Below are 25,204 nucleotides of genomic sequence, written 5' to 3'. Positions count from 1 at the left end.
TGGGGGCGGGGGCGCCCCTGTCGGGCCGGGAGGGACTGGCCCGCGCCGCCCCTTCTCCCGCTTCCCCAGGCGCCCGGGGCCGGCTTTCCCCTCGCCCCGCCGGCGCACAGAGGTCCCTCGTGTCCCGGGGAGCGCGGGGCCGTCCCGGACCTCCCCTGTGGCGGGGCGCGGCCCCTTCCCCGCCAGCCCCGGGGACCGCTGGGCAGATCCGCCCCTGTGCGGTTCCCCGGGCCGGACCTGGAGGCCACGCAGGCCTTGAGGAGATGAGTGAGTGTTGTGGTGGTGGTGGTTGTGGGGACAGGGGAGGTAGAGCAGGCTTTCCCTAAAATGCTATACCTGACTTTCCCACCCCAGCTGCCCTTGAAATAACCGAGCCCATTTACTTTAATTTCCTGTTCCCTGAAAGCCATCTCCCCTGAGTACCAGCATGGAAACACTAGCCAAAGCTGAGGCTCATCTTCTCTGAGGGGAACTGCATGGTCAGGTTTGCATTCTCCTTAAAAATTTAAAAAGGTCCCAGCGTCCCCCTGTTGCAAGCCTTCCTGCATTGCCATTGTATTGGGGGGATCTTTCTTGCCTTTTCCTTTTGGTGGTGAGGTTGTATTTGAGTCCTAAAACCTGTTTCTTAACAGCAGAGGACAGGAAGTATTTGTTAAGATAGTTCATGCCTGGGTTTAGGTAGGTGTTGGGCAGGATAAAACCTGGGGCAGATATGGGGCTGTGGACTGTTGGATGGTGAGAGTGATGAATGGTCCTTCTGAGTCCCAGGCCTACCCATATTGCCCAAAACTGCTAACTGCCGCTGACTTCTTCCTTCTACACAGGAAGAAGTCATAACCCCCCCCCATCATTTTTTCCTACATTTTACAATAACCTTTTCACATTCCTGTCCAGTTTCCTGAGTTGCAGACAAAATTATTATCTGCTGGATCAGACAGCATGGGAGTAAAGAAAAACTTCAGTATCATGCAAGAGATCTGATGGTTAGCAGGCCTTATAAAGTCTCCCCGATCATATTGAGGAGCTTTGCTGTGTGCATTTTCTGAAGTCAGTCATCGAGTCTTGATTTAGCTCCTACTTAATTATGTGCATATTGAAATCGAGACTGCTACTTCTGCCCACAAACCTTGCCTCATCAAGGTCCATTGACTTTCAGGGTTTCCCTACTGCTATAATAATGATCCATTAACATAGCTATGTATAATGATATTTTGAGTCTAAGGAACAAGAACCCAAGAACTTCCTCAAAATGAAATTTTGTTACAAAAAATTACTGAATCTGGGAGACAAAATGGGTATCACTTCAAGTGCTAAAAATTATATGCATTAGAAATAAGTGTGAGATGGTAGAGTACCTTCCCCTTATGGAAATTTATAACATAGCATTTCAAGCTTCTCAGACAAAATGCCCTTTCATATCCATTCAGTTGATGTCAGTGGAAAATTTAACACTTATGCAAAATGCTGAGCAACTACCAGAATGGGATACTAAGGCAATGCAGAAGCAATACATCTTGTTTTGTCCTAAGTGCATTCAGATGTGCAGCTCCTGGAATGAGATCAGCACATTGCAAGATCACACAGTTTGTCAGCAGTATATCTTTTTAAAGTACTCACCTCTAGAGCCATCAGAGTGCTCCCCCAGATAACACTGATCTGGAGCAGTGACTGTACTGCATAAAGGAAAACAAGTTAAACAGCTCCTCAGGTGCTGTTCATCTTCCTTGAACTACTGACATCAAAGGAGTTATGACAATCAACAGCAGCTGAGAATCTGCCTTTTCTACCAGTCAGAGTTGTCTCTGTCATTCTGAAAGCAGCAAAACAAGCATGATTCAAAACTGAAATTCTAAATTATGGTTTAATTGGTGGGAAGTCATAACACTGTTTTGCCCCTGTCCTAAACACTTGGCCAGTTTTGGGGGACTGTTAGGCTTTTCTCTGGGAGGTTGACGCTGTTCTTGGGTTCACTTCTTATTCACAAAGTTCTGTTCCCTTGAATGCAGGGGGAGCAAAGAGTATTTCCCTACTGACAGTTTCCAAGCCTGCTTTTCCCCAGCAGTCTTATATCCTAAAAATTGCTGTTCTTTCTACTCTCTCTCAAGACCATTCTTGTTTATCATTTTGCAAATATCTGATGCAGCAGCCATATATGACTGCAAACAAGCAAACATTTTGGGCTGTATTGGTAGCCATTTTTGGAGGACCCCCACCCTAGTTCTTGATTAGATGACTTGTTCCTCACTCTGCGTTTTATCAATGAGTGTCATATAGGCAAGGGTGCAAGTGTGCAAGCTGCTTATGGTACTGAGAGACAAATTGCAGTCTCTTGAGACCAGTATAGCTGGGAGAACTTGGGGAAAGAGACACACATAGCTGAAACTTTTTAGGGACTTTGTAGAAAGTCTTGCCTCCAGTTTAATGGCCCCTGGACTGCTAAAGAGAAAGAAGGCATCGAGCTGCCATCAGGGATCTTAGCTGACAGGAAAGATTGTAAAGCTGGCGCATAAATAGCTGCTTACMTGATGCAGATGTGAACTGGATGGAAGAGAAATCAGTACTGAAATGTGAGAAACCAGTATTTTGAGAAATAGTTGAGGTTTTGGGTAGTGGTCAGGGGCAAGGCCAGGCAGAGAGCAAAATCTCAATGCAGAATTGACAAAATAATGTAATAGAGAGTTTGAGTTTTACTGGAGATTAAGAGAACTTTTAGAAAAGGTGGAACCAATGCAGAAAGCTAGGTAGCAGTATTTATAAAGAAAATATAAATGTATATAATATATACATTATATATATTTATACTTTATTTATAAATATAAAGAATATATATTTTCCATATAACTATGAGTACTAAAGTTCTTCTGAAATGATAAAGAGAAATCCTTCCCAAAGTATCATGCTACAATGTGATCTAGACAGAGTATCTCCCCTTGTCTTCTGTGACTGCAGAATGGCAACTTTGAGTTAATAAGTCTAGAAGAAAACTGTTACGGTGACTTGCTCTTGCTCTTCCACTTGGTATTGGTATGTGTTCACCATCCAAGTCTATTTCAAAGAAACTATTGGGACGGCTTGTTAAGTGAGAAAGTGTATTGGGCTGCAGTCGGACAAGCATTTTTTATAGCGGATATGCACACTTARTCTGACTGTCCTCATCTCTTGCTGCTCATTCTGAATCACACTGCTGTCTTTGTTATGCTGGTACTGTTATGTGTCTGAGCAGTGAACCAGATCACAGAAGTGAGCTGGGTTAAAAATAACTCAGCAAAAGCCCCAAACCTGGATCAGTTTTGCAATGTGTATGTTGTGTGGCTAGACAGTTGTATTGGTTGTGTTAGTGGCGTGGTTTAAGTCAGCACTACTGCTTTAAGAGGTTTCACAGACTACAGTCTTAACTTCCTGCAAAAAGGAAGTGACAGGAGTCTGAAGAGGTAAAGCCTACACATTAACCTCAAAATGGAAGCAGAAATCCATTTCCCCAGCATTGATTTCCTGCTGAAGCTCAGGGATCTTAGGCCAAATGCTCTTTAGCCAGTGTCCCTGAGGGTCCCAGCCGGGAGAGCTATATTAGAGTAGACCGGATTTATTGATGCCATAAATACCAACATACAACACAGTGTGAACAAGGTGACCATAAGATTATATATCGAATCATATATGATCCTTCAAGATTTAATATTCCAAATCCAATTATGAATACTGGATATTTTCTAGAGAGGTTTATGCAAAGCCCAAAGGATGTAGGCATAACCAGAATGGGCAAATACAATCTCTGTCATACTGTGACAACTGAATTATATATATCAGTTAGATTTAGAAAAATATAAATATAAAAAAAGTATTTAAAGTTTGCTGATGCAAACCAGAACAAATTGCCATGAACAGAACTGTCAAAATCCATGGATTGTATACATGCACTTCACAAAGGTAAGATAACTGAACAAGTACATCAAATGCCCCTGTAAAATTACCTGGGTGAAACTAAACAACTACTACACAACAGAATGAATTTGCTCAGACACTAGAGGACAAAAGCAAGGTTACTGTTTGGGAACCCTTTTCATGCAACAGGTACTCTGGGCTCTTAACCCTGAATCTCAAGGGAGACCTATAGAACACTTTTGGAAGACAAACTTGAAAAATACATTCAAAATCTGATTGGCCAATCTCCCAGGTTCCACAGGCTGTAAATAACAGTCCAGCTTTCAACAGGTAACCCATTTTATCTCTCCTGTATACTAAGATCTCTTCTAATCCACAGGTGCCAGCTATCTTTCTCCTAGATCTGATATTTATTAAACTTTGCATTTTTTCAACTTTGCAATTTCTTGACCTGTAAACCTTGTCTTCCCAAAGTCCTTTGACTATCAGGATACACTATTACTATAATAATCACAGAATCACAGACTCAGAATAGTGTTAAAGATAGAGTAACTCGAGGTCATTAAGGCTTTAATGCCTAAGTCTGTGAAAAGAAAGTCTTTTTGATAGGAATATGAATGCATTACAGCAAGTAAAACAGAATATAAGAAATCGTACACTAAAGGTGTTAGTTGTGAGAAGCCCCCTTAATGATAACTATCTAATCACCAACCTGTCTCAGCTGCTTGCCTTTCTCCAGAAGGTATTGTTCAGCACAGCATTAGCTACTAGTAGTATTCTTCTCTTTCCTTCATCAGACTATGAATGCAGTGTTTTGGCTTGGCTTTGCAAAAGAAGTCATTAAAACTGGATTACCAAGAGTTCTGCTTCCCTAACATAGTTCAGGACCCTCATGTCAATTCATATAATCAATTACAGATAAGGCTACAAGTCCCGTGATTCTGTTTTTACAGTTATTCTGATGCTGTTTTGCCTATCTTTTACCTTTTCCTTTCTTGCATGTTTACTCTTTGTTTCTGACTTAGTACCCTGTTGCATCAAGTATTAAAAATGTGGAGTTTTCGATAGAGTGGTTTCTCTAGCTTAGATACCTTTATTTATTTATAGCTGAGGTATAGTTGTCTCTCCTATTTAAATATGAAGTCACATTGTAATTTCTTTGGTAGTAACACAGGCAATTCCTGATGACACATTAATGGCAAATTAAGTTATGTAGAGAGAAATCAGTTAAAAAGTTGAGGGTTTTTCATAATTTAACTAGCTGGACAGCTTCAGCATCAAACAAAAGTAGGAGTTAGGTTCATGTGAATATTGTGCTTTGCTTCTGTCTCCAGTATGCTTTTAGCTGCCAGGAAATGGCCACTTTATGTTGCTATTTCTGAACCACACAGTTACATTTGTACTGTCCATGAAAAACAAATATCCATCATAATAAAGTTATATTATAGGAGATGGCTAGAAGATATGTTAAGTTGCTAATAGTATGTGGAGCGTTTTGCATGCCAGTAGCTAATACATCTGAGACAAGACTATTACTGCCTGAAAATTGCGGTAGTTGATAGGTTTTGTGGCTTGATTGAAGAGATACTGATCTGAATCCAGTTTCAAATGGATAGATAGAACAGCCTTTTTGACTCAGTTGGGGAGGAGAGATACACTGTGATCTGTGGTGTTCTATGCATAAGTCAATAACTTCCATTTCCAGTAGTCTTACAGTGTGTTTAGGTATTAAAGTTCTTCTGATTTAAGAAATACCTGAAGTACAGTTGTTTGATTTTTTTTTTAATTAATATATATGTTAATGCAAATACAGATTCCTTAAAATGAAATGTTTTTAAATCTGTAATGGTTTTTGCAGAACCATTTGGCAACTTGGAAGTTGTTATTCCACAGAGTAGCTGCTGTGGAAGTTTTGAAGCATGAACCCTAGGAATCAGCACATGAGGCCTCACCTGAGGCAGGCAACCCTTCTGAAGCAGAGTCTGGGGCACGATCAGCACCTGATCAGCCAGAGATCAGGCACATTTGGGGGGCTGTGTGTGCTGGAGAGAGAATTAATAAACCTCCAATAGGAGATTTCTGTTGATGTGCATTTATGTCTCATCAGAAAATATGGAGAGGCTTTCATTTTTCCAGATGAATATATTCTCATTTCCTTTGTTCTAAGAGGACACAAGTGCTTCTCCTGACTTTGGAACTAAGACAGGAGAGGAGTATCAAGATTAGGACAACTGCTGAGATTTTCATTTGTTAGATGTCATTGAGTTTGGAGGGGGTAGGAAAGGAGGTCACTGAGAAAACAAACTTTGCCTTCCCCTGGGCTGTTTAATCTGGGGAAAGCAATGGTTCTGGGGGAGCCTTCAGGGGAAGGGAAGGGAAGTCACTGTAGGAAGAACATAGTTGTGAATGTCTTGCATTTGCTTTTTTTTTTACATAACCTGTACTACTCCCTTTTCAATTGCCTGATTTGGAAGGCATGTTCCTTAAATCAAGGTCCTGTGTAACTTAGTAACAGATCACATTAATGTTTTCACCCTGTTGCAAATATAAGGGAAGGCATGCATTCCTAAAAATCTTCATGAATGTGCTTGCTTCCAGCTGTGTCGGTCCTTGTTCTCCTTGGTGTAATGAAAGTCTGTGTCTGTTTACAAAAGAGTGTCTACAGACCTATTCTCAATTCGAAATCAAAATGATCACCAGGTGATTTCCAGTTCCAATTAGAAAAGGTTGAAAAGTTTCATTTTGAAACTGTCTAAATACCTAAATATTGGTATTTCAAACTAAAATTTTCTAAGCCTTTGTGATCCACTGAAATGTGGGAAATTTAGGGGTTTGGTCTGACCAGAAGTGTTTCTTGTTTTTCTGTAAGTTTTTTTCCCCAGTAATGGCAGTCTTTTACTCATATGCTGTCATCTGAGAAATTATAGAAGGAAAATATACTGTTACATTTATCCCTAAGATTCTCTTCAAGGAACATCATCTTCTCTCTGCAGTAATATATGTGTGAGCTTGCAAGAACAGAATATATTGTCCACTGACAAGTATAATTAGGCACAGATGTCCAAGGCACTAAAAAGAAGCTAATATTAACAAGGGTATTTTTTTATTGTTATGCTTTTGTTCTCTTTAGAGATCTGATTTTTGGTTAGAATCAGCTGAAGAGGAAGAAGCTTTTTCTATTAATTGACAAATAATGTTTTCTTTAAAACAAGTAACATTTTTATACTTACATGATGTCTTTTTAGGGGATGTTTTCCGGAAGTTTTTCATTCCCTTGAATGCTTGCATTGGTGAAGTGAAGGAAAGGTTTTCCAACATAACTTTCTGATATTTAAATTTATGATGATGTCATACAGATAATGGCTATAGCATGCTGACCAGCAGAAGCAAATAATAGATCATTATAGTTAAGAACAGGTCTAACTAGTGACTGCATTCTGATTTATGATGATAAGATACGCGAGAGGAGGACTGGAAATTAATCATTACATGTGTATATAAGGTAACTGCATAGATATCCTCTTTCTTCTTTAGAATTTTGTGTAGGATTTTTGAGCTGCAAGATCAAGCCCAACCATAAATAATTATTTTTGAATAGGGCTGGGCGGAAAACTCTTTTCCCATCCCAAAGGAATTGCTGAGCTTTTGCAACTTTCCCATCTCAAATACACACAAAGAGTATTTTCCTGTGCTGTCTCTACATCTTCCATTGCAAAAGTCTAGATTAGTGCAGTTATAGTATTTTTTGCACTTTTTAAAACAAATGTTTTATGTTTGACACAAACAGCTATTTTGAAATGAAAAGCAAATATTTATGTTCAGAGAATTTGAAAATAGAATATTATTTAGTTCTTGTTTTTTCAAAAATGAGTAATTTCTTTGTTCAACCCTTTTCTGCAAATAATTCCATTTCAACATATTGATCTCTCTGAAGAAAAATTCCTCACCATCATTTGATATTGCGATTTCCCCGTTTTTCATATTTCTATTCTTCTGTAGCTTCCATGTGTCTGATGAAGAGATCAGATGCAATGGGAACAGAATAGTATCAATAGGAACTTTGTCAAGATTTGTTTGTTAGAGACAAAGCAACTTTAAATTAAACACTGGTCTGTTACTTCTGCTAGGCAAGACAAATCAGAGAATACTAAAGGCACAAGCTTTGGTTCTTTAGCCAAAGTAGATACTAGTTTTGCCTGCAACAAGTATCAATTGTACTGCAAACACCACTACATTTATTTCTTGGTTTTATGAGCCTTACTGACACTATGCTTACACAGTAGCTCTGTCTTTTGGAATCCCATTACAGATGCTCAGATATTAATTTATACAGCATTTATCATCTCTACCACATATCGTATTTTCTGTTTGTATCAGCCTTTGAATATGTGCATATGTCAATACAATGAAACAATGTTGTTATACAGGACTGCTTTAACAGTTGGTATTTTCCAGTGATGTCCATTCGGTGATACTCAAATGACTGAAGATTTTGAGGGGAGTGAAGGAGTTTTTTGGTCTTTCTTTTCTTTTGTTTTGTGACAAGAAATAGGCATGGTAAATGATTGGGAACAGTTGGCAAATTAATAGCTACGAGACTGTGGGTCAAAAGATACCATAAAAGCTGAAAGCCTTTGGCTCCATAGGAAATGTGAATGCTGTGAAAACAAGCCAGAAATTATGAAGGTTCTCATGGTGTGCCTATCATCAATCTGAGAGTGTTCTTTCAGCAGTGGCCGCAGCTATGTTTCAGGTAGGAAACAAACTCCTAAGACCCCCTTCTTTCTAAAAAAAATCAGTTGTTGGAAGACAACTGTTGAAAGGAAACACCTGGAGGAAATGCTACTTCAATTTCAATCTTGTCTTCAGGATACCATAACTTACATCTTCCAGGATGTGATAGTGTGCTTCATCAGACAACATCACAATGAAATCATACCCTGAATATGGATTCCAGGTCATCTTTATAAAGAACTACAATAGTTATATCTGATTCTGCTTCCTGAGAGACTATATTAGAAATATTTCTCATCTTTTCATGAGAAATTGGATAATGTCTTTGACGCTATCATGGAATCCTAGATATGTGCAAAAATGATTACTTCACAAACTCTGAGTCTACCTGAGGATGAAGGCAGACATCTCCAACCAGGAGCCAACCCTGTGATTTCAACAGAGTTTCAGAGACAAGCCAAAGACAAGCCACAACAAAGACCAGGGCAGTATTATGATAAGAAGGAATTAAGGTAGAAGGCAGTGAAAATTCAGTGATTTTGTATAGCCATGTGCAGTGACACTTTGGACTTTTTCAAAGGGTAAAAAATAAGACTTTCTGGCTTTCTAGGTACCTGTTAAAATTGTTCTAGCACTCCTTCCATGGATGATCTTAGCATGAGTAAAAAAATGTTCATTCCATGTAATACAGCTTCATGGATTTACTAGGTTGCATAACAAATTTGGGAAACACAACTTTTTGGCAAGCTCTCATAGCTCTAGTTATTAAAATGTTGACATAAAATGTCTTTAGTACTAGCATAACCTTCATAATTAATTATTTGCTAGTTTTGTATCTATGATTTCCTAGTAATCAGGTCTGATAAAAGTTCAGACCCTCACTTTTAAAATTTTCAGAATTTCTTTTGATTTAAGTACACAGAGGGCTTGCAGGACAAGACAAATCTGAGCATCGTCTTCATGTAGTCCTCAAGAGAGGTTTTTGTAAAGTTGCAGATACATGTTTAAGGAAAACATGGAAATATTCAGACTAGGCAGAAAACAGAGTATACAGAGAGTATACTGCTAAGACTTCATCCACTAACAGGTAAACTTGTCCCAGTTCCTGCTAAAGTGGACTATGACCATTTACCTGTCTTTTTCTATAGTGATCCGCTTAGCAGGCACCATAATCAATCGATTACAAATTGTTACTATAAAAAGCATAATGAAATGAAACAGTCAGCTGCTGTTATACTTAAAGATATTTCTTTGAGTTATCTTGGTTCTGTTTTGGATTACTACATGTTTGAATGTTTCTGTTTTAGGCTTTGATTTAGATATGTCCGAATTCTGAATTTCTTTCTGAAAGGTTGTAATCAAAGCTTGATTTATTTAAAATATATGTAACCTTTTGTGCACCTGAAAATTTTACAGACTCAACACCCAATATACGTCTATGAGCTATGTATGTACTTATTTCAATCTCATATTCCCAACGATATGTCTTCTGTTGCAAAGGGGACCTGTAACATTCATAACTCCTTGCTGTCCAACACTCTTTGTTGCTAAAACACATAATTTCCAAAATACTTGTGCATTAAAGCAACACAATAAGCAAGATGCTTAAACAAAGAAAAGCTTTGACAAAGGGCCTTCTTATGAATACAATATTTTATTGTATTATATTACAGTTCTAAAACATCAGTGATTTTCTTAGAAGAAATAACATCTACCATGGTTTTTTTTCCCCTTTCAATGAGACAGTGCTTCCAAAAGCCAAGGAAAGGCCATATGTCTGTCTCTCACATGCTTGTGGTTTGCCTCCATCTAAACATTCTAATCTTTCTCTTTGTGGGAGAGGACTGTGAAGACATACATATCAGTTATCTTATGCCAAATGCATGAAGGTTTATATAGGAGTAGAATAAACAGTGAAAATGATTATTTAATAACTCAAGCAACACTGAAGATTCAGAAGATCATTCGTGTCCTGGAAGACCGTGCAAGCACGTGTTCAGCTACAGCACAGTCTTGAATTTCAGTGAACTTAAATTTCAGCTCATATTTATTGAACTTCCTGGATAGAAACTCATTGACTGAATTCCTTTTGTATAGAGAATTTCACAGGAAATACTGAGAATATTGACTAATTTATGAACTGAAATGTATTCCTTTTTAATTCCTAAAAAATATTGCAGAGATTTTAAGTTCTAAAGAGGTGCAATGAAACTTGTAATCTAGTTCATTCAAATCAGCTTAGCATGCATGAAAACTAAATAATTTCTGTATTTTTCTTGCCTTGTATTAAATGGAGAAAAACAGTTTAATAAATAATTAAAATATGAACTAGGTTATTCAGAGCAATGTGCCCTTGTGGCCAAGAAGGCCAATGGTATCCTGGGGTGCATCAGGGAGAGTGTTGCCAGCAGGTCGAGGGAGGTGATTCTCCCCCTCTACTCAGCCCTGGTGAGGCCACATCTGGAGTACTGCGTCCAGTTCTGGGCTCCCCAGTACAAGAGGGATGTGGCACTACTGGAGCAAGTCCAGCGAAGGGCTACAAAGATGATTAGGGGACTGGAGCATCTCTCTTAGGAGGAAAGGCTGAGAGAGCTGGGCCTGTTTAGCTTGGAGAAGAGAAGGCTGAGAGGAGATCTTATCAACRTGTACAAGTATCTGAARGGAGGGTGTCGAGAGGATGGGACCAGACTCTTTTCAGTGGTGCCGAGCGACAGGACGCGAGGCAACGGGCACAAACTGAAACACAGACACTTCCATCTGAACATGAGGAAAAACTTTTTCACTGTGAGGGTGACAGAGCACTGGAACAGGTTGCCCCGAGAGGTGGTGGAGTCTCCTTCTCTGGAGATATTCAAAACGCGCCTGGATGCAATCCTGTGCAATGTGCTCTAGGTGACCCTGCTTGAGCAGGGGGKTTGGACTAGATGATCTCCAGAGGTCCCTTCCAACCTCAGTGATTYTGTGATTCTGTGATTCTGTGATTTGGGGGGAATCCTAACTTCATTGGCTTTAGGTATATGTAGGAACATTGTTATGTTTAATGCATAAAATAGTGATTTAAGAACTTAAGAATGGCTGTACTTGTTAAGACCAGGGGTCTACCTAACCCAGTACTATGTCTCCAAGGGTTACCAGAGCAGATGCTTAATTGGAGCCAGGACAGAAAAAGCTTATATGGTCCCCCCACTAATATTCTCCCAGTCTCCAACTATTTCCCAGTCAGGGATTTTCCTGATTGGCATGAAAAGCTATGTTCTAATATTTCTTTTGAAACTGTCTCCCACTAGCTTTATTTTTTCTCCCCAAGTTCTTGTACCAGAAGAATCAAGGAATAACCAATTCCTATCCGTGTTCTCCATGCTCTGCTCCCTGGTCTCTTTCCCAGACTGAAGAGGGCTACACTATTTAGTAATTCATTTTATGGAAGCCATTCAATACCTTTAATGAATGCTTGCTGATCTTCTCTGAACCTTTGGCAATTCTGCAATACCACTTTTGATATAAGGGAACTAGTGCTATATGCAATATTCAAGATATAAGTGAACCATGGATTTATACAATAGCATGAAAATATTTCTACTTTACCCTTTTTCTTTCCTAACATTTGATTTGGCTTTTTTTTTTTTTTTTGACTTTTTGGGTGCAGCTTACTGTGAGAGTCGTGGTGAAAGGAGGCTTCACCAAGGTCTAGCACCTGCAGAACAGTCAAGACCATTCTTGAATGCTGAGAGGTAAGAAAGTACACATTATTTGCTTCTACCAGAATTTAAAAGGAAGTGGTATTTCTCATACTGTATGTAAATAAAGGTCCCAGTTCTTGTTTACACAAATATCTCCCTATGCCCTGATATTTTAAGATAATTTAAAGTTTGTTTAAATTACTTGCACTCACTTTTGAAACAGCATAGAACGTTAATGGAGAAGTTGAGAATCATGTTCATGTTGAGCATATTTCACACAAATTTAACTCTGGTTTCATAAAGGTATGCATAGAATGATTGTCTCTTTTTTGTCTTGAAAGTTCTGCCCAGTCTTTAGAAGTGGTTGACTAAGATCATGTTCTTATTAATCAACTGGTGATGATCTTCGACAAATCTAAATTAATTCAACAGGAATCCCAAGTGCTTTGAAAATTTGAGATTCGTTCATTCAGTAGCTTACTATGGATGGAAATTCCTAGCTTTCATGTTTGTATTGTATGTATCCAGGAGCGCAGAACTTGCTGCTTGTTGAGAGTATCTTTTTTCTTTTCTTAAATATTCCCTGCCTTCCTTTCCATCTCTCCCTGCCATTCCTGCTTTGGCACCCTGTCAAAATTGAAAGAGGTTTTCTGACCTTCTTGACAGAGGTATTTTCTGACCTTCGTGACAGAGGTATTTTCCAAGCTGGGTTTTACAGCTGTTACAAGCTCAGCATTGTATCTTGTGATCTCACCTCAGATAACACTTCACCCCAGAACACTACTCAAGTGTCCCTACCATGTCGACCCTATACGAATCTTCCCTGGACTGGACAGAGAGCTTTTATATGGTGCAGAAGAGTTCAAAAAAGGGTCCAAGGGTCTTGTCCTAAATGTGTGAATTTGCATCAATTTTAGATAGTGTGAGTGAAGAGTCTACTGAATACCAGAACCACAGCATGTATTTATTACAAAATGAATAGGGATATGAAAATGCATCATAATTTTAAGAACAAATGGATTTTCTTATTTTGGGCAGAGAACAGTTTTCTTTTTGTGGTCTGTCATGATATTAGAATAAGTGAAAATATGTACTAATAAAAAAACCCCACTTATATTTAAACATCAATACAAGCCTTATGCAATAGCACTTAAAATTATACATAAAAAGCGATAGGGGTGCTAAACTACTGCATAAGAAGGAAATAAAAACAACTGAGCCATCTTCTTTCTTATGACATAGCTGAACCACCTTTTCATTCTCACAGTCAAGACTATTTCGTGTACACAAACTAGCTATAAATGAGCATGCTGTATGCATTATAGACATGCCTGTGGGGTAATAAGACATAATTTCTGTTTTGAAAAATGATGCTGTTGCTTATCTAAAAAAATTTTTTTCTGCTTACTGAGATTACAAAAGGTAGTTAAGGGAAAAGTAAAACAGAATTGAAGAGTCATCACAGACGGGTAAGAATAAGATGTTGAATATGTGTTTTGTGTAGTTAAGACAAAATTGTATGTTTCTCAGAAAACCACATTTAGATCCAAAGTTACCAAATACTGATCATCAGCAATGGGCCACATCTCTGTAACACTTAGTAACCATAAAAACTGTTTGGCATTTCAGTTTGTAATGCAGAGAGAATTGCCCCTACTATTCATGATTTAAGATTAGACTCAGTATGAAGTTCTAGCTCAGTTAATAGCTAGTTGAGTTTTTGTACTGATTTCAATTGGACCACCGTTTTGGATATCTGTGTATTTGTCTGGGACTGTGTGAAGACTGAAGCATAATCATTGGATAGAATCAGATTAATATACTTCACACTGTAATTTTTTATAGGTTTTCTGTCTAATGAAAATTGATAATCTAATTAAAATCCACACAGAAATTCTGGCATATTAACTTAAAATATGATTGCATAAATCCTTGGCACACTGAATGAAAAAATAGATGATCTATTTAAATGACTTTCCCAGGATTTTTCTATTCTGAAACTGTGTTGTAATGTCTTTACTGTATTGTATTGGTGTTATCAACCTTCTGTTTTATGAACAAAAGTTACATTTTGTTCTTCTCTTTAAGTGGAAATAAGTTTAATATTGTACATCTTTTCGTGGACACACTTTGTTTCTGCTATAAACATATAGCAGTTACTATAAGGAGTGAGTCAGTGAACAGCCCTCCTCCTCTCCCAGTGATTAGTAACCATGTGCTGACAGCAAAACTTTCAAAGTCTAAAGTAAAGATTTTTAAAAACATAAAAAGTATGAAAAGTTAAATTGGCAGACATCAGTTTAAAAAATGAAACTAAAAGAGGAATTTGCTTGCAGTAATTTTATCTATTCCAGATCATTTCGGCCATTTTGTGAGTTAATCATTTTCAAAGTTATAGCTTACCTGAAATTGTAAGTAAGGCTTACATAGGCAAACCTGACGATTGACCAGATTTTTAAACATTGGAAAGCTTGTGAGTTGGGTATATCTCTGCATGAATGCAGTTACAATCTTCTGAACCCAGATAGGGTTGTTGTGCAAAGAACATTGCATTGCTTTTCCATCTTTCTTCTTCTTGACTAGATCCAGCCTTATATTTACTTTTAGTTTTCAAGGCCAGTAATAGCTACATTCTTGAAATCAAAAATCCCAAACCTAAACCTGTGGCATTTCCTTCTCAGAAACTTCTTGAACATTCACATTTTGTTGGCTGCTGGGTTACCGTTCACAGTTTAGGTCTTGCAAATGTCATTAAATGCAGTTTATGAAGACTCTGAAATCAAATGGCTTTAGTTTTATGTATTGCTGGGAGGCCTGTGTGTATTTTTTGGTGAAAGAGTCTGGAAGGAAGCCAGATGTGTGAGACTAGTAGTACAGTTCTACTCCAAAAAAGGATACATGGGACCAGTGTTCATGGTTGTTCAAGTTGATATATCCTAAAATGCCAAATATATTTTTGGAGAAATCTCAGTGAGTCTTTTCCACAAAAGGGATCATCCAGTGCTTCTGAAATCATTAGGAGACTACAGCAACTGTTGGACTTCAGACTGAGGGTAGATGAATAGAGAAGAACAGAACAATCCCCAAAGTTAATGGGAACAGAGAAAAAAAAATGCATCTTTTCAAATACCTATCTCTGTGTTTAAAGGATCAAACTGACTGATGGAAACATCAGTGCAAATGTTAGTGTTCTCTGAAACTCATTTTGTTGGAGTTTTTTTTCTTCTAGAAAGTGTTTTCTGGGATGAACTTTTCATTTTTTTCTATTAATCTTAATTTATGCCTGCTAACCATTTAGTATAAGCAACTGGTAATTATTTGCAAAGGATGTGGCTTTTCCCTCATTTTATCATTCATTTATGCAAAAGATAAGGCAAAGAGAAGTATTAGCATTAAAATTTTAGAGCAATCAAACTGATGTCATCTAGAAGCAAAAACATGTCGCTTACAATCATTATAGTTGGGATTGCTTACTGTAATGAATGCTTTAATGTCTATATGCACATACATGCACGAGACAGCGAACACTGTCTCTCGAGTTCAGTGAGGTCTTAAAAGGATTTAAAGCAGTGCCTATGTATCTTTTTAAATTCCACAACATATATGCATATTTCAAGAAGAGCTATAGCCACTGAAAAGAGAGAATGCAAGAAGTGCAGCGCTATTTAAGAGTGGGGAAACTCCAGTTTATATCTGTAATGATATCGGAAGGGCAGATTCATGAGTGCAAAGGAAGTGTCTGGCATTAGGATCAAAATTGCAGCTCTGGATCTAATCAGTTCTGAACTTCTGGTGAGCACAGGGTCTGACTTCAACAGATCTATGTGTATGAAGGAGTAACTAACTGGTTGCCGCCTTCGGCTGTAATGGCTAACAAAGCTTATAATGAGCTGTGACTTGCAGAGAAATATACCATAGTAAGTCATGCAGATCATATATGAAAAACTTTAAGATGTAGAAATACAGTTAGGCAGACTGTAGACTTTTATTCCATGTTTCAAAGCTAAATAGTATATGCCTGTGGGATGGTGGGGGAGAAGAGGTCAGTTGAGTTAGGCTGATTTTTACACTAGCTGAGAACCTGGTATGGTGAATTATTTATGAGCGCTCATTGTGCAGAAGATATGTATTTTTATCTTTCTAACATATTTTCCTCTGCACTTTCTTCTGTTTGGCAGTAGTTGCTGACATTAAATATTTGAGAGCAATTGTGTCAGAGAGATGGCCAATTTCAGTGACAGCTGACGTTTTCCCATAAACTTGTGTGGATTATGCAATTTAAATGGACAGAATTCGATCTTAGCTGCCTATCATGTTGATCATAATCACAGTTATTTTATAGAGAGTATTTCTGCAGTCTTTGCACATATGATCTCTACAATTTAGAGTGTTTGCATACCATACAGCATCTGGCTCAGTTTTTACAGGACCTTAACAGATGCAGTCAGGAACAATGTACAACTCCCTAAAGTCTAAAAATAATTGTCTTTCAATAAACTCTCCTGCTACAATCACTATCCCATATAAATATAATAATCATATAGCATTAGAAATGACACTGAAAAATCAGAGTAAATGCCCACAGCATGCAGCCGTTGAATCTTTTATTTAGCAAAGAAGGAATGTTATTTAGAGATGGAGAATACTTAAAGAAATATATTGAAATCATTAGTGGCAGGATAGTTTTAAATTTAATCATGTTGGAAAGATTTTGAATATTGCATCAACCCTCTGCATAAAAGATGTAAATGACATTCACTTAAATGAGTACCAGGATTTGGCCCTCATTGTTTTATGTTAAGGAACTTAAAGTTGCTTCTATTTTCTTCATATCAAGAAGAAAGAAAACTGTGTTTCCTCTATGTCTGCAGTATAGCTACACCATTGTAACATATTGGAAGGAAATCTAACTTCTTCAAGCCACATGTTGGGCTCATACTTCTAGTTCTTCCACAAAAGTGCCATTGACTGTAGTGAATGTTTTGCATGAGTAGATCAAAGTCAGAGAGCGCAGGATGAAATGCCTGATGAAACAGACCACTTACATTAACTTTAAAATAAATTTAACATCCCATAACTGTAAGGAACCCAAGTGCAAATCATGTGTAACCCTTTCAGATCCATGCAGCACTGCTGAGTTTCAATATGCCAATTTAAATCCCATCTCTAAGGTGACTGCCAGAAAGAAGAAATGATTAGGCACTGAAAAGACTTTAGCCATTCATTAGTAAAACAATGTTTTGGGATATTTTGTTTCAGAGAGAATCTTAAGACTAACAGTTATCTAGGTTTCCCCCTTTCTCTGTCCTGAAGTTTTGACTGGTAGGATGAGAGGCAGCTCTTGCCTGTGATTCCCAGGGCTCCAGCAGGGCTCTCGGCTCCAGCCATTTGAAGATCCTGTACTAGTAACCCCTGTGTATGGGCCTTTTATGGCAGGACATGTGCAGTGAGATGGGAAATGAGCAAAATTAAGAATGTGTCAACAGCATTAGGTATAACTCTTCAAGTTAATACAAAGGCAAGTGGCTTCAGGCCAGGCATGAAACAGGTGTCTAAAATAGCATGCTATTGAGGAAGGATATAGTAATTCCTCCATAGACATGTGAGCAATCAAAGTGAGATCTGGCTCTGTGGACAGCGTACATGAACAGCATCAACAAATTCATGTCTCACCTATTACTTGAGATCAGTATGTCAAGGAAAAGGAAATGAAAATTTTGTTCTGCAGCTCACTCAAAATAGAATGAGCTTTGAAATCTGAGGTCTACATATAATGCCAAGGAAGATGCCTCTAGTTGGCCAGATTTCCTCTGTCACAGAAGAAAAAAAAAAAAAATCCTGGAATTTGATCTCTGTCTACTCACTTAGAGATTCTAAATGTAAATAATTTTCAGGTATGCTCAGAAATTGTAATGCCTAAATTAATGTCTAAATAACATGTGACTCGAGTGATCTATCGCATATAATTATGTGCAAATATTAGCCTTACATTTCAGATAATCCAGAGGTAGTAATTTGTTTGGACAAGTGTCACTGAACAGTGATGAATAACAAGCAAATTCTGCAAGATCATTATTGGTTTGTGGTTCAGTTGTAACAGGGAGGATAACATGTAGTAAACAGAGTGTTAATTTTGAATGGTTTATCCAATTTTATTAAAAAGCTTCTTGGGGAAAAGATGGCAAGGTTTTTATTCTCATTTTTAGCAGCTCCTTTATGTATTGCAAATAACTCATGAATAGCAAGTCAGAAGTGCATTCTCTTACAACATGAGCAGCTCTAGCTTTGTGTACACTGAAACACTCTCTGGTGACAGCATTAATCCCCCCCCCCCCAAAACAAAACAAACCAAACAAAAAGCATAATATTTTCCTGCTGGCTTTTCTCGTCATTTTCAAATGGCTTCAGTTTTCTTTTCCCAAAAGTTTTTCTTTTCACAAGCAAGGTAGACTGGAGAGTACTCCAAAATACCTGACATTCTTTAAGCAGCATCCTTCTGAGATTTTGGGAATTTAGAATGAAAATCTTAGCATCTGTGAGGTGTACTGCAGCATGAACTGTTTTGAAAACACTGTTTAATTATTACGGGTACCTGAATGCAACTTTCAGCCAATAGCTGGTAATTTTGTTCAAGCAAGCAGAATGATCAGCTATACAGTGGGAAAAAGTATGGAAGAAACCGCAGTATCCTCCATATTTCACAAGTCTGTCCCTTCATCTTTTGAGTAGAACACAGCTCTTCTTCAGCCATCCTTGACTTGAAGGTTGGTAGCATGACAAAACTTTGCTAAATCCTTTATCATCATCTTGCTTTAGAGAAATAGGAGACAGTAGGCATGAGACAGTAGGCATCTTTATCTGCTCCATTCTGAGGATCCCGTTCCTGAATGACCTGCCAAGGTTAAGCATGCTCCAGTATCTATGCAGTCAGTTTTTTTTCCCATAGGCACAGCTTCCAACTCTAAAAACTATCAACTGCAAGCCCATAGAAATGGTATTTCCCCTGTTCTCCAGTGGAGGAGGTGTACTCCACATTGTTGTGTATCAGTGCAGAGTTATCAGAACACATTTTTTAATACCGATTTTTATACCCTGGTGCACCTGATACGAGTTTTAAGCCTAATGGATTTGGGAAAAATCCTCTGAAAGCAAAAGCACCACTTCTTCTAGTAAGTGTTTTTTTAAGTTATTCATCTGTATTAAAGCAGTCCTCAGCTTTGTCATCTTCTTTCAATCTATAGCAGGAAATACTTGATCTGAAAGTACAGAGTGAAACAGAAGACAAAGTAGGTTTCCTCTGTATTGTATTTCATGATGCACATTTTTCATTTCACTGCAGATTTATGTTTTTTCCCTACTAAATGAAATACATTGTAATTACACTCAGGCTCATACTACATAATATAACACCAGGAAGGTAAGGCATTTTGGATATTTTTATTAACTACAATGATAAATAACTTTTACGCATGTGGAAGATATGGAACGACTTACTATCTTAGCTCAGGCTTCTACAGTTTGATGACTCAGAAGAAGGAAGGAAGAACTTGTATCTTCTGTTTAGTTCCTTACACTAATTTGCTCCTCTGTTATTGTGCAGAATATATTTAAAAGCACAGATCCAAGGTTATGCACTTATGGAATTAAGTTTGATTCGTAAACTTTAAGAAAACCTGATCAATCTGCAGGACAATCCCCAAATATTCATGCTTCTTATGGTCTTACTGAAAATTTTTAAGAGCAAGAGTGATTTTTCTGTGTGACTTGTGAAAAAATAAAACTTGTTCACTGTTAGGATTTTATATTCTGGGGCTAATTCCTTGTTAATTCACCTTTTTGTAAAGTGGATTTGCCAATGCTTAAGCCATCTCAGAAGGAAATGAGAGGACAAATGAATTCTCAGCAGTTGAAATGAACTATTTCTATTCAGATATTCTTCTTTCTGCTAAGGAAGATGCAGTCAAATCACAGTTCAGCCTGTACAGTTCAGGGGATTTGTGAAGCATCTGAACTTAAACTCCTCTACGGAGCATAGCAATATTTCTGCAACAGGAATATTGCTGTTTTCAAGCAATACAACATAGTTTTCCATCTCCTTTACACGGTTTTAATTAAAAGGAAGTTAAGAGAATTTTTTTCCATTTTTATTGACATTTTCTAGGGGAAAGGGATAGAAGAGATGGAATATACTTTTTCAGATTAGTTTTACCAGTGCATCTCCTTGCTTATTAGTTGTTGGTTCTACCTACTGTCTTCTGGCTCAAACTATGACCTGGGAGAATCTAAACCATGCTGCCCTATAGTATGTGTAGTTGAGTACTTCTTAAAAAGATCCAGGGAAAAAGATATCATTCCTCTCTTCCACAAGTCCTGAGAGATTTGGAGGAATGAGACTGCTAGCATTTTCATTCCTGTACGCCTTGGGAATGAGATAAAATTTTCTGAAGGAACCTGAAGGTGACTGAGAGCTCTAGAGGCTTTGGTTATATGAAACAGGAATAAATGTGGATGGTTTGTTAAGGAGTAAATAAATTCACTAAATTTTAATTTTAGTTTGATATTCTCAGGAACATAAACTCCAAATGAGCCTAGGAGCTGAGAAGTGTAAAAAATCTACTAGCATACCTTATTTTAGTTGAATTCTTTTATTGGATTCGCAAGAATATTTTCATTATAAGATCTAGTCCGTGTTAGTAGGTAAATCCAAGATATACTTCTTTCCCCTTTACTTTTTTCCACTTATATTTGTTTTCGGTATCAGTTTAACACAGTAGCAGAATTCTCTTTCACATTCCGACAGCAATGCTTTGCACAACAAGACCTCTCTGCAGAAATTCTGGTAACCGGAAGCTTGAAGTAAACAAAGGCTAAATGGGGAAGAGCTTTGTGAGAGGCTCCATTTTAAAGGCATGGTTGGTCGTGACAGTCAAAGGAAGCTCTTTGAAAGGATTAGGGGATTTTAGCAGAACAGTGATGGTTTATTATTAATATTTGTTTTATTTTGTATGACTAGAAGAATTCTGCTGTCTTCTATCATCTACCAACTCATCAGAACAAATCCTTTCTAGTTAAATAGGGTGAAACTTTCTAACTCATTTTGAACCACATTTGTACTCCTGTGATCTTTTTAGAGATACAACCTTATATCCCTTGAGTACTTCTGAAAATCCTGTGTTTAATTTAATATACTCTCTTTGCTGTGTCTCTAGTATGATTTACTTGCTAGCAAAACTTTTTACAGTGTGAAAACATATATTTTTGGAAGTTCTACCAAGCATTTCTGAAGGATTATTCTCTTATCTCAGAGAGAGAAAGTGTAATCAATACTCTGTTTGCTGGTATTAGATAAGAAAATAAAGATACTGAGAATAATTCTTAATCAGTTCCAAATTTAATTCTTGTTGACTATGGGGAAAAGAAGATTTAAAATCCTTTAGATAATACCAAACAGAGAAAATAGTTTTAAATGAAGTCAGTGAAGAACAAAGAGACTATTGTAGGTAAATGGTAAAGCTGGCTGATTTCTGAAGGACAAAACAAAATGTGTGGGAGACGTTCTGGATCTCTGGTATAAAATGTTTCTTCTGTTTTGTTCAGAGGATACCAAGTTGCATCAAAGTTGGTATTAGACATGATTATGGGTGCTATCAACAGAAATTAGGATGAACAAGGGTGTAGAGAGAACAGAAGTGGTATAGTCTGAAAAGACAGGAAGTGTTTTCTAACACAAAAGTCTGTACATTTCATGTACTCCTGTGTTAGAAACAGAACCTTCCACCTAGGTGGAAGTATTTTGAGGTAAAGCTATTAGTACTAGCAGACCCCAAAATGCATGTAGTTATCAAAATGTATGGGTATACTGAATAAATTTAAAACTATGTGAGCCATTTGTTTTTGAACTAGGATAAAAGAAAGCAGCTTATTTATCTGAGAGCTATTCCCAGGTGGCTATACTAGTCCATTTCCGCTCTGAAGACGAGCCATTATTTAAGCAATAATTTGAGGTATATGCATTATTAAATCTAGCTGGGGTTATCTACATACTTCTGCCTTATATGAAAGAAGTCCAGATGACATCTGCTGTAAATATGACTCTAGCACTGAACAGTAGTTGGCCAAAGAAAAGAAAGAACAGAAAACATTGAGGCTGATCCTATATTTTCTCAATTATTTGTAACAATTTTCTCTTCCCATAAGTACAATACAGTAGCATTAGGTGGAAAAAGGAATAAAGGACACACAGGAAGGTTTTTCATCTGCAAATAAATTATTAGCTAGAAGGTAATACATACTTTACTCAGAAGATATTTGTAATTAAATATGTTTAATTTCTTGCTTGCTGCAACAATTGTCTTATTAAGTTAAATAATTTCATAACAATGAAACGTTCATGAGAACAAACAGCATGAATATTTTTGGAAAGTTATTTTGTTAAATATTTATAGAAACATATAATAAATAATAAAATGGATAGCTTCTGTATTAAATTGTTACCACCATTTATGATAAATAGAACATGTATTATGTAATAACATGGTTTTAAATTGTTTACATAATCCAGGTAAATGTTGAACGCGAGACCCTGGAGTTTTCCCATTGACTTCAAAAGACACTAGGCTATTGCTGAAAAATCTTAATTTAATATATCAGTATCCATGACATGCATGTGGAAAGGAATGTAACATGAAACTACTGCTGTTGTGAGCACAATTTTACTGTGATATAAGGAAGAACCTAATACGAAAAGGAAATCAGAAGTCACATGAAAAAGCTAAAAAGAAAAATTGTCCCAGTTGCAAGCAGAAATTACTGGATCTGGTCAGAAATTTTCCATCAGAATCCTTTTCTGCTGGAACAAGCAGTTTTGTTTCAGTCAAACTGGTTGAAAAATCTAGTGTTTATGATTATTTTCACTGGGGTAATCAAAATGAGAGATTTTGCTCCTTGGACTTGCAAATCCTTGGGTCGGTCTACCTGCTGAGTGTCTGTGGGGCCAAGGCTCCCACTCTGCCAAGGATGCTCAGCCCTTGGGGAGCTCATCCTGTGTCTTCCATGGTTCCCAGAGAGCTGCGCAAATGTGCCCTTGGGCTTTGGCCATGTCAGAGCTGCTGCCTTTCTGAGTTGAGAGCTGGTGGCCCTGCAGCACTGGGTGGCCTGCGGAGAAAGAGAGCTGGTCAGTGACTTGTGCTAAGGAGAGGCTAAGTCCAGAGACCTTGCTGGGACCTACCTCGTCCTCAGGTCCCTGCTCTGCTTATTTCAGTGTGTTCTTTTTAGTGGCTGTTCCACGAGGCTGTGCCTGCCTGAAAGCACCACTCAGAAGAAATGAGGCCTGGACTCTATCTGCCCAGCTCTAACTCATTAGGTGATTCCGGTATGTGCTGGAAAAACTAAGAAGCACGGATGATTGTTGTGGGAGAGGCCTACCTGAAAGCAATGACTGCCAAATGGGGCCTGGACTGCATTTGCATTGGTCTAATCATTTAGGTATGCAGGGAAAAGAAACAAAGAAGCAGAGATGAACTGTTAACAACTTCACATCCTTGTAAACCATTTGGGTGGGAGCCCAGAGGGTGATAGTAATCCAGGTGACGGCCACCAGTTGGCTTTTGATTTGGAGAGAGTCAAAAATATTGTTCTGGGACTATGTGACCAACAAGGCCATTGGTGGCTTATGCTGACCATCTAAGTTAGAAAGCAACAAATAAAGAAAAAATAGCTCATTGGGGGAACACATCCACAGAGGTCCAACATTGTGCAGTAAGTTGAGCCAGAGGTGGAACTGCTGCTGATGGAAGTAAGGACCTGGCTGCTTTGAGTACTGGAGTGTAGTACTCAGTGAGTGAGAGTACTCACTCACTGAAGTGAGTACTGTACTCCCCAAGTCTGTGGTGCTGGGGACCCTGGAGGGGCAGGAGTCTTGGCTGTTGTGCATTTCTGCACAGAGCGTGTGTGTGTGTGTGTGTGTGTGCGCCATAGAATAGAAATCTTACAATAGAAATGACTGTCTACCTGCTATACCCACTTTGCTTAGTAGATAAATTTGAGATTTTATGTCACTGAGTGATATGGTTCTGTTCTTGCTACTGCTCCACCCTAAACTCCCTTGTGACAGACTGAAATAAACTGATACTCCTAAGTCGAACTGAATAGACCATCAAATATCTTACTTTCCTGTTCAAAGCTTCAAATGGTTTCACTACAAAATATACTTTATTCAGTACTAGCAAGAATAACAGTTGTTGCTTATTTTAAAAAGAGAGTTAAACAATAGATTAGTATTAAAATATTAAAAAAATACAAAGCACAAGCAACACAGGGAAGGAGGGCCCCCCTTACATTACAGTTGTTTAAATTCTGAGACAGAATTTTGCAACTCTTCTACCAATCTCTAATCTTCATTTTTTTCTGTAATATACGAGCAGAAACAGATGTTTTCCACTACCAACATCTGATCTGTGCGTGAAGAATTAAGGGCATTATATATTGTCAAAGCAAGGAGTGAGATTTAACCATGCAGGCTCCTATTAACCCTAGATGGAACTGCAGTGGTAAGTCTCTGCATGTTCTCAAACTTAAGAATAACCTGATGTGCCAGTAAAGCCTCTATAAACAATATATATATTTTTTAAGGAAACAACTTGGTTAATTTAAATAATTCCAGATAAGGACAAGGTTGAGTTTCCAGCAGTTTTAGTCAAGCCGTGGAATGGTTTTGGTTTGCATGATTCAACAACAATTTCAGGTATCAATCATATATCATAAACAGGTAGGCTTGAAGCCTCTTAAATATTCCAGCATATTCTGCTTCTCTTGGTTCTGCAACACAGCTCTAAGGTAGGCTTAACTGGCCACTGCTGCTTAAGAGAGTCACTGTCTGATGCAGTATTATTTCAATTGTTCCTACACCA

The 25,204-nt window shown here is 37.8% G+C and overlaps 1 protein-coding gene and 1 long non-coding RNA gene across 2 annotated transcripts in view; one reads left to right on the top strand and one right to left on the bottom strand.

Moving 5' to 3' along the window:
* Nucleotides 1-410, bottom strand: part of ITGA4 (integrin subunit alpha 4) — a 42,965-nt gene extending 42,555 nt beyond the window's left edge. The window contains exon 1 of the mRNA XM_026090977.1: nucleotides 337-410. Within this exon, the coding sequence (XP_025946762.1) occupies nucleotides 337-410 (74 nt within the window). The remainder of the gene's footprint in view (nucleotides 1-336) is intronic.
* An 11,864-nt stretch (nucleotides 411-12,274) lies between these two features.
* Nucleotides 12,275-25,204, top strand: part of LOC112977995 — a 155,611-nt gene continuing 142,681 nt past the window's right edge. Inside the window, exon 1 of the long non-coding RNA XR_003257724.1 lies at nucleotides 12,275-12,347. This is a non-coding gene — a long non-coding RNA (uncharacterized LOC112977995). The remainder of the gene's footprint in view (nucleotides 12,348-25,204) is intronic.

Source organism: Apteryx rowi, unplaced genomic scaffold, assembly GCF_003343035.1.
Source record: "Apteryx rowi isolate R43461 unplaced genomic scaffold, aptRow1 scaffold_89, whole genome shotgun sequence".
NCBI classification, from domain to species: Eukaryota; Metazoa; Chordata; class Aves; order Apterygiformes; family Apterygidae; genus Apteryx; species Apteryx rowi.
Note: the sequence above shows the minus strand (reverse complement) of the source record. Positions and strands in the feature narration are given on the sequence as shown.